Source organism: Schistocerca gregaria, chromosome 3 (assembly GCF_023897955.1).
Source record: "Schistocerca gregaria isolate iqSchGreg1 chromosome 3, iqSchGreg1.2, whole genome shotgun sequence".
Lineage (NCBI taxonomy): Eukaryota > Metazoa > Arthropoda > Insecta > Orthoptera > Acrididae > Schistocerca > Schistocerca gregaria.
In genome coordinates this window covers 680624302-680640869 of record NC_064922.1, presented here as the reverse complement: position 1 = coordinate 680640869, position 16568 = coordinate 680624302, and the positions used below count along the sequence as shown (strand labels likewise).

Sequence of the window (16568 nt, the reverse complement as noted above, 5' to 3'; positions counted from 1 at the left end):
ATCGTTCTTGGTGTAAAAAGACAATGCACATGTCTAAGTTTGAAATGACCCTTCAAGGACTGTTGACATACTGAACAGTGTATACATATCCATTTCCTGTGACCAAAATTCTGCTAATAAAGAGATTCCTTATTTGTAACACCATTAGTAAGTCATGGTGGTGGTGCACATTTTTTATCATGAAACTATTGTCAGCAATCCTAGAGAAATTTTCAAACTGTTGATCTAGGAAATCAAAGGAGGATTAAATGTTAATGGCACACACCTGAAACACCTCCACTTTGATGTTAATGTTAAGTTTGACAGTATGTCACAGTGTGCTGCCACTTCCCAGAAGAAAGCCTCAGCCAGAGCCCTGAATTAGAATATTCTGCAAGAAATATGTGGTGCTATCACTATGAACTTTAAACATCATCAACAATGGTTGAAAAAGCCTATGTTCCCGTAAACACCTTCATCTTTTTGATGACATTATATGCTTTGCCTCAAGGGCAGATAAACTTCAACAACAAATGGAAGAACCTTCAGGAGCCAGTCTGGAAATAATGAATCTGTGAAGAGCTGAAAATCAACTATAATAAGATGAAACTAATGTACAATGAATGTGCCTAACATTATACTGTGCAAATTAACAAAAAAATCATCGATGAGGTTCTACGATTGTATTATGTTTAGGGAAGAGGGGCTAGAAAATATAGCTTCTAAAATGCATAAAAAGTGAAGTTTACGATCAATGTGTATTCCAATTTCTACTTATGGCAGTTAGACATGATTTTTTAATGTGAAAACCGTTCAAAAACTGTTTGTTGTTCAGTGAGTAATGAAGAGATGAATTTCAGAGTTACTAACAGAGACAGAAAAATGAACAAATGCATCAGGGACACAAGTTGCGTGCAAGGCGTAACTACGACCTTAATGAAAATGAAATGGAGTTTGGCACAGCCTATAATTAAATGAATGAATAGTGACACACCAAGATAATTTTTTGCTGGATTCCAAGAGACAAGAAATTACCATAAGAATGACCCAACAGAAGACACTTGAATGGCATTAGCAAACATGTAATGAGCAAGATGGATCCACACATACAACTGAACATCACACTGCATTGGAAAATCTTGAAGGAGACATTTATCCAGCAGCCGATGTGTGAAATGACTGATGATAATCATAACGAATATTAACATTCTGAAAGAATCATATACGCAATAGTTTGGCCATAACCATTCACAGATATCCCTAATGTGCAAATTGGACTCACCTTAAACTATAATAATGCAAACTAAGTAACATCATTTAAAAAGTGACTAAAAATGCAAAAGTTCAGCCACTTAATCAATTGCAATAAGTCAAAGTGTGGAGACAGGACTGTTTTTAATATGATATGCCAAGAGCTATACTGGAAAGACAATTCTCAATGTTATTAACAAAATACCAAATAACCTAACCTAGAAATTTATTTAGGTGTTAAGTCCAATGGAAAAAAACATTTAAAAACAGCAAAATCCCTTTTTTGCACTTTTCAGTGGACTGACTCAAAAAAGTGTGAATGCAGGAAAGTGTAAAATACATGAAACATAGGGAACACAACAAGTGAAAATTAATAAATTAATCTTACTGTCGTTCTCTTTATATTGTTCAAAATGAGAAATTAAAACAATTTAAATTCTGCCTATGTAAATGATCTGAAAAATTAATTGTTTTTGTTTCTTTCTAACAGTAATTCACTCTACTTGTCTCTCTAAACAATAAAACATCAATCAGAAAGGCAGTCGCTGATGGTAGACGCACACAAATGGGCATGTAGGTTTCCCTCTTCATTCTGATCCAACTGTGTAAACGAAATGTGTAATCAAAAGAATTCCATGAACCCACATTAAGAAGACATTCATGTTCGAATGTGAGACTTCTTACTGATAACCACTATAAAGATTGTAACACAATATAAGTTAAAAAAACTAAAGCTTGCAGTATTCGTAAACAGAGAACAATAGGCACAAAATCTAAAGCTTGCTGCCAACAATGAGGTCTCTCCACCAGTGACATCTTGCGTGAGAAGATTTTTTTGTCATCTTAAGGAGCATCTTTAAGAGGAATGTTTACGTCTGACATCAGGTCATATCACCCTAAGACTGTGCACATAATATGGATTAGTATATTTCACACAGAAGTAACAATGATTCATGAAAGCCTATTATAGAGACGGCCATCTCCAAAACCAGTGTTTATTTGTATAAATGACTGTGAAATTAAATTAAAGCTGCTGTAATACAACACAATAAGTCGAAACAAGGCCCCGGGATTAGACAACATTCCACTAGAACTACTGACAGCCTTGGGAGAGCCAGTCCTGACAAAACTCTGCCATCTGGTGAGCAAAATGTATGAGACAGGCGAAATGTCCTCAGACTTCAAGAATAATATAATAATTCCAATACCAAAGAAAGCAGGTGTTGACAGATGTGAAAATTACCAAACTATTAGTTTAATAAGTCACAGCTGCAAAATACTAACGTGAATTCTTTACAGATGAATGGAACAACTGACAGAAGCCAACCTTGGGGAAGATAAGTTTGAATTCCGTAGAAATATTGGAACACGTGAGGCAATACTGACCCTAAGCCTTATCTTAGAAGCTAGATTAAGAAAAGGCCAACCTATTTTTCTAGCATTTGTAGACGTAGAGAAAGCTTTTGACAATTTTGACTGGAATACCCTCTTTCAAATTCTGAAGGTGGAAGGGGTAAAATACAGGGAGCGAAAGGCTATTTACAATTTGTACAGTGACCAGATGGCAGTTATAAGAGTCGAGGGGCATGAAAGGGAAGCAGCGGTTGGGAAGGAAGCGAGACAGGGTTTTAGCCTCTCCCCTATGTTATTCAATCTGTATATTGAGCAAGCAGTAAAGGGAAAAAAAAGAAAAATTCGGAGTAGGTATTAAAATCCATGGAGAAGAAATAAAAACTTTGTCCATTCCGTTCAACTACTCTTCCAAGTCCTTTGCTGTCTCTGACAGAATTACAATGTCAGTGTCTTGAAAGGAGTATATAAGATGAACAACAACAAAAGCAAAATATAGGATAATGGTATGTAGTCGAATTAAGTCGGGTGATGCTGACGGAATTAGATAAGGAAATTAGACACTTAAAGTAGTAAAGGAGTTTTGCTATTTGGGGAACAAATTAACTGATGATGGTCGAAGTAGAGAGGATATAAAATGTATACTGGCAATGACAAGGAAAGCGTTTCTGAAGAAGAGAAATTTGTTAACATTGAGTATAGATTTTTATGTCAGGAAGTCATTTCTGTAAGTATTTGTATGGAGTGTAGCAATGTATGGAGGTGAAACGTGGACGATATATAGTTTAGACAAGAAGAGAATATAAGCTTTCGAAATGTGGTGCTACAGAAGAGTGCTGAAGATTAGATGGGTAGATCACATAACTGATGAGGAGGTATTGAATAGAATTGGGGAGAAGATAAATTTGTGGCACAACTTGCTAGAAGAAGGGATTGCTTGGTAGGACATATTCTGAGGCATCAAGGGATCACCAATTTAGTATTGGAGGGCAGTTTGGAGGGTAAAAATCATAGAGGGAGACCAAGAGATGAATACACTAAGCAGATTCAGAAGGTTGTAGGCCACAGTAGGTACTGGGAGATGAAGCAGCTTGCACAGGATAGAGTAGCATGGAGAGCTGCATCAAACCAGTCTCAAGACTGAAGACCACAACAACAACAACAAGGCATAAGGAAGGTTACTACCAGTGTCACAATCGTCAGATCATGATCATCACTAAGGCAATGACTCGACATACTTTCCCACCCTTCTGAGTCCTTCAAACCTATAATACAGGTAGCCATGTGTATAGCCTACGTTTTCTGCTGTCTGCCAAGGTTGAGTTCCAGTAGCAATGCAATGCACTTCTTAAAGAAATCTGTATGAAAATCAATGTTAAAGGTTGAGATAACATCAAAGAAAACCTAGAATGTGGGCATTTTACTGAGAGAATAGGCCTTCTCTCAGGACTGATGAAAATTAACATAAAAAGTGGGAAACATAAGTTTTTCTGCATAAGTATCCTGTACGACTCTTTTCTAACACTGGTACTCTCCAGCTCTGAGATGCCCAGCACACAATCAATGAAGTTATGGTACACTGATGACAAAGATACAGCAGTATGTCCAGACTACTCTCCCAGACAACCAAGCCCTGATGGGATAGTACATCTAAAAGTGGAAAATTTTCCCCAGTGTGGACAAAACAGAGGTGTCAGCTTTTCATTGTAATAACAGACTTGCAAACAAAGAGTTCAACATTTGCTTACAAAACACATGTCCTAGCTGCAACAGTCATGATGCAGTCATGACTGGCCCCTTCATATTACGATGTCTACTAATGCTTATGTTATGTTTCAAAAGAACTCAACCTAGGTATATTCGAATCAATGAAAATATTACTGGCACTATAAATTCCACTTTGACACAATAGCTACTTGGCCTTAGTCACATACCCTCACTTGTGCCGAGTCAAAATCTTGGACAACAGACCCCTCACAAATGAACAAGACATCCAAGATCTTTAGTCAATGCGCTTCAGTCAATGTGCTCAACTCTGATCATTCTCATAATAATTTCACATCTACAATAACAGAATTTTCTCCTTAAATATCCCTGAAAGTACTTGTATATAAATTATTCTCCCCCTCCAGGTGAACATATGCCTCATATATCACTGTCACTCCCATGTGCTGCGATTTACAACAGTGTAAGTGATGGACATACCAACGTGTGTTTATGCTGAGGAAATGAGGGAAACTGATGTCATCTGCGTGTGACAGTGGTCTTGAGAAGTCAACCATTAAAGAAATTGTTGAACAGTATCTTGTAGTAATAGCTGTCTTCCTGTGGACTTCTTAATAGAAGCAAAGATATGTGTGAATTATATATTAAATTTGGATCCAAAATTTTAAACACACACACACAAAACAACAACAACAACAACAACAATAATAATTAAAACCACCCTTCTGTAATTTTTCTTGTATTATATATTAAAAATTTCTTGCTGTAATTGTCATGCAACTAACAAATTACCAAATAAAGTTCCACATCGTGAGAATCTTATGTATCAAGTAATAATTAATTCTGGGAACAAAAAATTCCTAACCGATGATAGCAAAGCTGTTAGTTTTGAGAACACAAGCTGATTCCTAACTAGGTCCATATATTCTGCCTTACAAGTGTTTAAACTTCTATCACAAAAATGTTTTATTTAAATTTTATATTTCCACTGTGACTATTAGTCTTGGAAGGGAAAGTTATGAGCCATTCCTTCTTGAAGGGGTGCTCTACACTAACATGCAATATTCCACATAATGAATAAAATGAAACTCTGCAAATATGTGAGTTACCTCCTGGTTCCAGTGAACTATTTTCTAGCTTCACCTCAACTGCTTCATGAAGCTTGTTTGATAACACTAGAGCTGACCTCACAGTCACTAACTTCTTGGCAGAACCTTCTAATGTTACTTCAAACACAATCCTGGCCTCTGGTACATCCAAGTACTGAAAATTAAAACATTTTTCAGCTTATTAACTAAATGTTAGTAAAGCAATAACACACAACATACAGAAACCTTTTATCTTCTCTAACTTTATATAGCAACAGGTATGTAGCATATTTAGAAGAAATACCAGAATTGTTACCATAAGAATTCACAATTATGACTCAGGTTTTCAGTTGCAAAGTTTTATTTTCTTCAACAGGAATAAGAAAAATACACAGTAACTTTTGTACTTGCAGCCTGATAATTCAAAGTTTGCGCTTACAGAAACAATAAAGCACTTTTGAACTAAACATTCCGTCAATGCCAATCAGATTTAGTTAACAATTAGATTTGTCACATGCAACAGAATTTTTTTTATTTTATTACTGCATGCAAAAATGTGACTTCCTGCATTTTCAACATTCTCAAAACATCTTCGTTCCTTACAGATTTGCAGTTCTTCTCCAATAAGGAAAATAATACCATATGTTGAAGGTCATTATTACTGTTAGAGTTCCATTGGTACTATGTACCCAAAGAGCATTCTCTCATAAACGAAATGAACAGCACAGCAGAGCAAAGCACACAGTTACTATGACCATGAGGCACACATTTACTTAACCACAGTATATATTTTGATTTATTATTATTACGAATTTAACAACAGTCATCTGGAAAACTTAGTCACTCACTGTTCAAACAAATTTCGGACTTGCGGCCGGTCGTCGTTCAATACATCACACGATATTTCAACTGGGCACCTGCCAGTCATCTTCAAGTGAGCTGTCGCAGACTGGCGAAAACGTCCTCCGTTCCGCAATATATAGTGTACTGTAACTATTCTGCACATGCACATCCTCCGAAAATTTCAAGTGAAAGTGGTTTTCCGCCCACCATTGAAGATTGCGGACCTTGTGGGATCAGTTAAGGACAATCTGTTACTACGAAAGGCCGGAATTTACAAGATATCGTGCCAATGTGGTATGGCTTACATAGGTCAAACCACACGCACCGTGAAAGAACGCTGCACTGAACATCAACATTACACCCGCCTTTTGCAGCCAAGCAAGTCCGCTATTGCTGAACACTGTATTTCTACTGGATATTCAATGGAGTAAGAGAAAACAGTGATTTTGTCCACAGCAACGTCTTTCTGGGAGTCCATTATTAAAGAATCCGTAGAAATACGACTGGCGGAAAATCTGTTAAACTGTGACAGCGGATACCAGCTGGACAGTGCGTCGAATCCCATCATCTCCACGATTTGCTCAACTCGAAGACGACAGAGTGCGTCGACGGCTGTGGCAAACAGCAATGCAGTGGGCGATTGAGTTCCACTATTCCACCAGTGAGGGCGCTGCCGGCAGGCAGTGTGGTTCAACTATCAAGTTTTCGACGCATGCGCAGAATAGTTACAGTACGCTATATATTGCGGAACAGAGGATGTCTTCACCAGTCTGCGACGGCTCACCTGAAGATGACTGGCAGGTGCCCAGTTGAAATATCATGCGAAGTATTGAACGATAACAGGCTGTAAGCCCAAAACTTGTTTGAACGGTCAGTTCACCGGGAAAATTTTAAAATTCACATTAGTCACTCACTGTAGACCAGAAATCTGTTGAGCAACTCATATTTCCAACAAGAGCCCATTGATGTATGTATTATTTATGACAAACATAAATACATTATAATATCTCAATTCAGCACAGTTTCAGTGCAATAGTGATCTGTCTATGTACGTCTTGTCAACTGATTTTGTTTTGAGAATGTTTGCAATACTATATGAATTATTACTTGTTCTTTAGAATGTACTCATGCACTTTTAAATGTCTGTGGTAACCTTCTAATTAAATAGTGTGCAGTGAGCAGATTGAAGAACACACAACAGAATGTCGAAGGCATATGAGGGGCAGTAACTTGCTGCAACTTCATTAGTAGTATAAAAGACACACAGGAGATGTGTATGATTACTGGCATAATATGTCATCCAATTTCTCACAAATAAGTCAAACAAAATGAGTATTTTGCCAGACTCCACACACAGTTTAGGAATATTTTATCATCATCAGCATAAATAGGAGAAATTGAATTGTGAATATTGTTATAAACAAAGAGACATCAGATCTTGCATTGTACCAATGGCCTCCAGGATCATCTGATCTCATGGCACATGATTTTTTTTATCATTTAGATGCATGTTGTGCATCCATTGCAAGGTACACTGAACATTTGTGAAATATAAATGAGAGTTTTGACATTTAATAATTATCTTAAAAGTACCCTAAAACTGTCCATACATCATATATAAGATATATCCTTAAAAGATTGTACAGTTCTGAAAGTAAAAACTTTTTAGTCATTTGTGGAAGTTAAAATTGATCCCAAGTGTATGTCTTCATTCATGTAGAAAATATAGTCTAGTAAAAGTGAATGAATCTTTTTGAAACATGTTGTACATAGCACCAGGAGTTCCAACACACAGTACATCAATATAAACATTTACACTAGAAAATTGTACTTCTAGCTTTCAGATCTTCATGCTCTTTCTTCAGGTATGAAATAAGGATTTAGTGTTGAACATTACAAGGAGCTTAGGTTGACAGGGATCACTCTGTTGTAAGGAGGAATAGCAGCATAGATGAAGCAAAATCTGTCAAGAGTTACAGCAACAACAGTAACCCTAGTAAACACAACACACTTCTTTCCATTTTCCATTTTCTCCTCCTATTTTAATCCATCTATACTTCTCGCTCTGTCCCTTTATTATCTGAAGATGGTACAGCACTGATCCATGTACTATCTTTGACCTCAGACTTCTGACACCTTCTCCTTCGCCTCTGCCTCCTCTCCACCTCACAACAGATGAGCCCTTCTCAATCTAGAGTATGCATGATGTGTCTCTCACCCTCCTTCCTAACTTTCTGTAACCAAAAACCTCTTTCGTTCACTATGCAGTAACATAAACTTACAAAAGCTAGGATTATTATTTTCTGCTTTAATGACAATATTATGTAGAGTATAGTCGCTATTCACCATATCAAAGGTGCTGAGTCACAGATAGGCACAACAAAACTATTATCAAACAAGTAAGCTTTCAGACAAAAATGTCTTCATTAGAATTGTATTGTATTGTATGGAACTGGGAACCTAGGAACGATGGAGAGGCTTCATCCCAACGTAGCCCTCAGTGGTTCACAACCCCACAACAGGCTACAGCAGTTCACTCATCCCACTGCTGCCCCACACCAAACCCGGGGTTATCGTGCGGTTTGACCCTCAGTGGACCGGAACCCCCTCCCCCCAGGAATGTCTCACACCAGGCGAGTGTGACCTCAATTTTTGATTGGTAGAGTAATGATGGTGTATGCCTACGTGGAGAAAGTGTTTGCCCAGCAATCGTCAACATAGTGTAACTGAGGTGGAATAAGGGGAACCAGCCACATTCGCCGAGGCAGATGGAAAACCACCGTAAAAACCATCCACAGACTTGCCGATACACCAGATCTCGACACTAATCCACCGGGCGGATTCGTGCCGGGGACTGGCATGCCTTCCCACCCGGAAAGCAGTGCGTTAGAACACACGACTAACAGGGCGAGCCTTCATCGGAATTAGGCAACACACACAAATACAAATCGCACACACATGAACACTGTCTCTCTAATTCTCAAAAAGGCTTTTTCAGCCAAAAGCTTACTTGTTTGGCAGTCTTTTTGTTGTATCTATCTGTGACTCATCAACTCCGCTATACGTTGAGTAGCGACTATCCTTTTCATAATACTGTCATTATTCCATCCTGGACTTTCCATTGTTTTACTTTCTATTTTAAGTATTTCTATCAGCAGTAGTCAGAATTTCATCTCCTAATAGTAGATACTGAAAAGTCATTCTGTCTTCTTGTAATTTCACTAATTCCCTCAATTATATTTTATATCTGATATAGTTAATTCAATGATCTATTAGTTACAATTTTGATACTGTGGTACTTCAAACAAGTTTTCACAGCCTTTTAAATTTCTTGAGTCTCTCAGCAAGGAGTAAAGAACAGTAGCCAACAGCCTGTATTGGTAACGTTCAACACCCTTCAGTTAAAACTTCCAGGTTGAGTGGTCATGATTGATGTAGAAACCTAATCCCTGACATTTTGATTCAGACTGCAGGGAACATATTTGGAGGTAAAACGGCAACTGCATCAACAGCTCTACTACTGGCAACAGCTCTACTAGTGGGCCACTGAATTTACAGAGCTGCACAGGGGGCACCTCCATCCATCAGGTGAAGCTGATTCCATGGTTATCTCTGGCTAGCACCATCATTCTTTATTAAAAACAGTAAGTCACCATTCCACAGACACAAAGTCAACATCCGTATTTTAAGTAACTTAACAGTTTCCTTTCTGTGTAAAAATTATTAAGGTGTTCGTAAATGTATACGGCCTGTCTGTGCTTGCAAACACTATAATGCACTGTCTTTAGTACAATGCTAGTCTCGTTGAATTTTATTTCATGGTTTCCATCTTGCAATACGTTCTGCTATCATTGATTTCTAGTCTCACTGAATTTTATTTCATGGTTTCCATCTTGCAACACGTTCTGCTATCATTGATTTATCAATATGTCCCAGAGGGCAGTTACTTTCGTGTTGAGCTAAGTGGTTGTTAACACTCCTTTTGTGGTTCCAGTGTACATTTTCCCACAACTAAGTGGAATTTTAAATATCCCAGGTATTGCTAGTGGATGCTGTACATCTTTTGCGTCTCTGAAGCATTCTTATGTTTTCTTGCTAGGTCTAAATTTGGTTTCACCCCATACTTAGCCAATCTGTAATCTTGTTAATAAATGAGAGGACAACAATCTCAACTGGCAGCAAATGTTTCTCATTAGTCCTAGCTTTCTTTTTGGATGTACTCAATAGAGAAACTATTTTTCTTGGAATGCAAACTGTCTGGCAAATAAAGTGGCTCACAAATTTTACTAGCCCTGTCTGCCAATGTTTCAATGATAACTATTGTTTTGCCTGGGTGATGACCGAATTTATTATGAAGCACATGTAGCTCTTCTACACATTTTATGGCTGAAAACCTGTCCACTCCTTTAATCATTACTACATCCAGAAAACTGAGTTGTCCCCATTCTCCTCTCCTCTCCTCTCCTCTCCCTCTCTCTCTCTCTCTCTCTCTCTCTGTCTCCCTCTCAATCGTAAACTGAATTTTTAGATTGATGATATTGAGATGTACCAAGCAGACATATAATTCCTCTTTGACATGTATCCATACAGTAAAGGTATCACCTATAATATGGCAGTGCCACTTAGAAGGTCTTTTATTGGCAGTTTGCAGCACCCATTATTCAAAAATCTCCATAAACAAGTTGGTACCAGGGCTGTCCATAGTCAACATGTCAATTTGCTCATAAATCTCATCACTCCATCGGAAACAGGCTGCAGCAAGACAGTCTAAATAAAAATACTATGTCAGTCAGAAAAATATCTAATATATATGAAAGTATTATGAATAGGATAGATTTCTAGTCACCAAAAGGTCTTCTTCTTAGTAGACTACACACGCATTCATGCAACCACAACTCATGAACACATGACCACTGTCTCCAGACACTGAAGCCAGTTTGGTGGCCTGAGACAGTGGTCATGTGTTGTGAGTCATGCTTGCATGAATGTGAGTGTGGGGTTTACGTTAGAGCCAAAAGTTCACATGTTCAGCAGTCTTTCTGCTGTTTCTGTCTGTGACTCAGTATCTCCACTACATAGAAACAATCTACACTTTCTAAAATAATGTCATTATTCAATTCTGGATTTTCCATTCTCTGACATAGCGACAATGTATGAAAAGATAGACTGCTACTTACCATAAAAAAGGACATGTTAAGTTGCAGACAGGTGCAATTAAAAGTCACATAAACAAAGCTTTCAGCCAGAGCCTTCATCAGGAAAAGAGGAACAGAGAAACAAGCACTATTCATACCCACAAGCATGCACACATGACTGCCATCTCTAGCAGCTTGGGCCAGAAAGCAACTATAAGGTGCCATTGCAGCCGAAATATGAAGCGGAGAGGGAAGAGGAAGAGGAAGGGGAAGGGATAGTAGGGTATGGCTGGGGTGACAGATGAAACTGTCTGGCAGAATGTGCAGGGACTAGAATCCTAACAGGCCCAGTGTCAGGAGGTTGTGGGGCAGGGAGGCAGGGGAAAAAAAGGACTGAAAAGGAGAGGAGCAGGGCAAAATGAGTAGCAGCATTGGCAGAGGGCGGCAAACAAAGAAGCTGGTCAGTGAGAATTGAGAGATGATGATAGGACACAGGGGGTGAAAACTGTTGGGTGAAGGGTGTGGGGACAGTATGTTACTAGAGGTTGAGGTTGGGATAATTACAGGAGAGGACAATGTGTTCTAAGCATAATCGCCATCTATGCACTTCAAAAAAGCTGGCAGTGAAGGGGAGGACCCAAATGGCTCGGATAGTGAAGCAGCCAATGAAATCAAGCAAATTATGCTCATCTGCACGTTGTGCAACTGAATCGTCTACTTTGCTCTTGGCCACAGTTTGGTAATGTCTGTTCATCATGGTGCACAGCTGGTTGGTAGTCATACCAATATAAAAAGCTGTGAAATAGTTGCAGCAGAGCTGGTAAATGACATGGCTGCTTTCGCAGGTGGCCCAGCCCAGGTTGGGGTAGGATAAACCTGTAAGAGGACTGGAATAGGAAGTGCTGGTTGGGTGGATTGGGCAGGTCTTGCACTTGGGTCTTGCACAAGAATAAGATCTCCTGGCACGGGAGATATGTTTCCAGACTAGGTCTGAGGGACAGTACCTGCGTGTGGAGGCCTTGGTGAGATTCTCGGAAAACTGAGAAAGGGAATTCTTGTCACTGCAGGTACACTGTTCCTGGGTAGCAAGGCTACATGGAAGGAATTTTTTGCTGTGAAATGGATGGCAGCTGTTGAAATGCAGGTACTGTTGGTGGTTGGTGGGTTTAATGTGGAAGGAGATGCAGATGACGCCATGAGAGAGGAGGAAAGCTGGTTTGAAGACCAGGTGAAGTTGATGGGATAGAAGGTATTTAGATTGTGAAGGAATGAAGATACAATGTCTTGGCCCTGAGTCCAGTTCATGGAGATATCATCAATGAACCTGAGCCAGGCTAAGAGTTTGTCATTTTGGGAGTCTAGGAATGTCTCTTCTAGATGGCCCATAAACATGTTGGCATAAAAGGGTGCCATGTGGGTGCCCATGGCTGTGGTGCAGATCTGTTTGTTCACCTTCCCTTCAAAGGAGAAGTAGTTGAGCGTTGAGGTAAAGTTAGTAAGGTGTACGAGGAATGAGACGGTGCTTTCGGAGTCTGAAGGGCATTGGGAAAGTTAGCATTCAATATCTGTAAGATCATGGGCATGAGGGATCTTGGTGTACGGGGAGATGGCATCAACAATGACAAGTAGGGATCCAGGAGGTAAAGGGGTGGGGGTGGTGGAGAATCAGTGAAGGAATGAGTTGGTGTCTTTGATGTGGGAGGCTATATTATGGGATTCATACATGAAGTTTCCATTGTTAGAAATTTGACATAGCTTCATTTGCAGGAATCATTGTAAATAAGGACACAACATCTAAGCTGACTCGTATCCATGGTCATGTCTTAGTTTCTCAGTAAAGTGCACCAAGTTTTTGATATTACTATCAGTTAGTCCTATGGTTGCAGCAATGTGCTAGATATCTGGCCACCTTACAGGTGGGAGACCCTAAAGCACTCAAAATATGAATCTCTGGCTTGCAGACCTCTGGTAAGTAATACAGTTTGTCCTGCAGAGTTGTTTCTTATTGTTCCAGGGGAAAGAAGATTCTTTCTGAAGCTATTACAAGTAGCTGGAACCAAAAGACCAATAATCATCTTATCATAAATCTTCAGTCTAGCTTTGTCAGCAGTAAAGACTATACTGTCACTATTTTCATTGATATTCCTCAGTGCCTTTCTTTCTGCTCATGACAAAAATTAATGTTAGGTGGCTTGGATTGACGACTTCTCTCTTTACACAGAATTTACAATTACTCTGCCCACACTTGTGTTACATACTGTGTGACTTTGACATAAAATTGTTAAAGGAAACTTTTTTCCTCACTTGCTTTTCCCTTTTTACAAAACTGTTTCTAAGGAGCTCACAGTCTGCAACTCATTATACACTAATATTCCTTCCTCTCCATTTTCTCAAACCAAAGGTAGACTATCTTTCAAAACTTCTGAAATATTTTTGTTAATTCTCGTCTGTTAATAATGGCTTAATGCCATCTTTCAATGGTAATTCTAGTATCCTGCCACTGCAGAGATACTGAGGGCGACTCAGAGTGGTAGCAGTATCATTTGTAAAGCATACAGTTCCACCTCTGACTAACATAACTCTAGGGATCGAAGCACACAAGTCACCATGGGGATGGCTATTAGCCCTCAATTCCAAATACATACCCAGGCAAGAGGGCATATCTGCAGTTTGTATTTCTTTACTGCAGACTCCTTGCATTAATTCTAAAATACAACTGTTACTTCAGTTTCTGGACTTTACTTAAGATTTCGGACTCTGTGCGATCGCATGTTGCTGTTTACGATGATATTGGCTGTGTTCAATGATTCTAATTTAAGAACATGTTACTTGCAGTCAAAATATTCAACCTCTACTGCATTTTCAACTTAGTGACAATCTTCATAAACAGTTTCTGTTGTTTTGCAATGCTAGTAACACTTCTCATACTCACATTCACTCTGCTTTGCTACTGTCTTCTGGCACTTGCACTTACAAGCTGGCTCAAAAGTTGCAACCACTTGTAAAACCTAGCAACATGTCATCCAGTGTCTTGTATAATGTTGTCCGTTCATTTTGAGATGCAAACACATGTAGAGAGTGCTAGGCTATGTCTCAGTCAGTATCAGAAGAAAGGAACCAGTCCTATATATCCTAGTTGGTTGACCTACATGGTCTCAGCTGATTGTGTAATTTCCTGCACTCACAGTTTAACACATCCTAAGTGAATCTTTGTGGTGCTTGTAACTCCCAACCATGACGTTCAGGCTAGCTTTCTTAAGCCAATATTCTTCACATAGCTCTGTCATTTGAAATGGCATCAGCAGTACAATGTGCTTTTAAAGTTGAGAAATCACAATGGTTTTCTTGCAAGAAACATGGGCATCTGGTGTCTGTTTCTCTAAGCATCCATAACTATCACTATGGCTTGGTACTGCACTGTACAACATCAGGGCAGTGACAGCAGCCAATACCAAACTTCCACGCAAACTGATTATCTTACAGATCATTAACAGTGTGGATATGTATTTTTCATGTGGATACTAGAGCTTCTATATGCCTAAATAACACTGAAACATACAGGCATATCATCACCTTAGGAGGCAACTTAATATCACCTGGTAATGTAATCAGTCAATTACATTAACAAGAGAAGTAACAGTCCAGGTTATCTATAAACACATAGGTATGTAGACTAATATTATTTTTGTCACGTTTTCACCAGTAGCAAGACTTGCCATGACCATGGGAGTGTGCATTTCAGTGTCTGCGAGTAAGATATTTATGTACTTGTGGTAGAAAAAGAGCTACTGCTAAAAAGCTAGCATGAATGCTGTTTTCTGTAACATGTTTCTGTGCTCCATGCATGAATTCAATAAAGGTGAGTCGTTGCCTTGCCCTTATTTTACATACTGCTCCATCCTAGCATTTTAATTGTTGAATACGCTAATTTATGAGAGTGTAATCCAGGTTGTGCACAAAGCTTTGCAGCATACATATCATTAAAATCTGGTGTTAACCCTCATTTCTGTCTGGGGCACACATGTACCTTTTGCTATGAAGTAATTACTTAAGGTGGTGCAGTACTTGCCACAATCCAGGGGGCCACATTTTCAAGTATGCACACCGCCAGTCACACAGTTGCATTTCCTGCAACTGCCACTATGGCATGACGGCACTGCCACAAATGATTATGCCACTGCCAAAGAGATGCAAGTGCGTCCACACCAACAATTATTAGCTGTACAATAAATAAATATGTGAATTCTCTGTTCATGAATGGCGTCTGATCCTTGCTTCTGTATCCTCCAAAGAACCACACAGTTGGGAAGGAAGACATAACAGACAAAACTCGGTCATTTAGAGGCAGCAGGTCTTGAGGGACAAATCACATCCACGCACTGTTGTAATCACAGAGCGCTAAAAGCAAAGTCATCTTTGTGGTATATTAAAGCATTTATCAACGCTCAATCTAACAGAGATCTTAATTCAATTCCACATTCTTAAGAGCTACTTTCAAAGTTATCAGTACATCAGTCCTATTCTAAGATAAGCTGATGCTTATCTGCAATTAGTCTTAGTTGCAGAATCAAAGTGGTTTATGGTAATCAATGCATCTTCGGGCTATATCAATATCACAGATTTTTTTTTTTTTTTATTTAAGTGCTCTCACAATAGTTCAAAAATGTTTCAAACAAAAAAATGGTTCAAATGGCTCTGAGCACTATGGGACTTAACTTAACTGAGGTCATCAGTCCCCTATAACTTCGAACTACTTAAACCTACCTAACCTAAGGACATCACACACACCCATGCCTGAGGCAGGATTCGAACCTGCGACCATAGCGGTCTCGCGGTTCCAGACTGTAGCGCCTAGAACCACTTGGCCACTCTGGCCGGCAATATTTCAAACAGTTTGTACACAAGAGTGTTAGTGGGTTCAAATACAAATTAAGAATGTGTCATTTTTCAAGCAAGGCAATCAGTGCCTTGACCCCATATTGAGTCAAAATGGTCCAGGCCCACACCAACCCATGACAAAGCAATCAACAGTCTACCTCCATCTACAAATTTGAAGGAGATCCTGTCATTCTTGTTCAAGGTAAATTACTATAGCAAATTTATGCTACATGGTGAGCAGATAACATAAACCATCAATCAGCTTATAAATGAATAAATAAATAAGCATCAAATTCCAATGGCTCAGCACTGTCATGTG

At 39.0% G+C, this 16568-nt stretch overlaps 1 protein-coding gene across 2 annotated transcripts in view; it reads right to left on the bottom strand.

The window, feature by feature from the left end:
- Window positions 1-16568, bottom strand: part of LOC126354004 (intermembrane lipid transfer protein VPS13D) — a 488122-nt gene that overhangs the window by 167885 nt on the left and 303669 nt on the right. For both annotated transcript variants that reach the window (XM_050003313.1, XM_050003314.1), the window contains exon 45: window positions 5415-5568. In XM_050003313.1, coding sequence (XP_049859270.1) covers window positions 5415-5568 — 154 coding nt within the window. The remainder of the gene's footprint in view (window positions 1-5414; window positions 5569-16568) is intronic.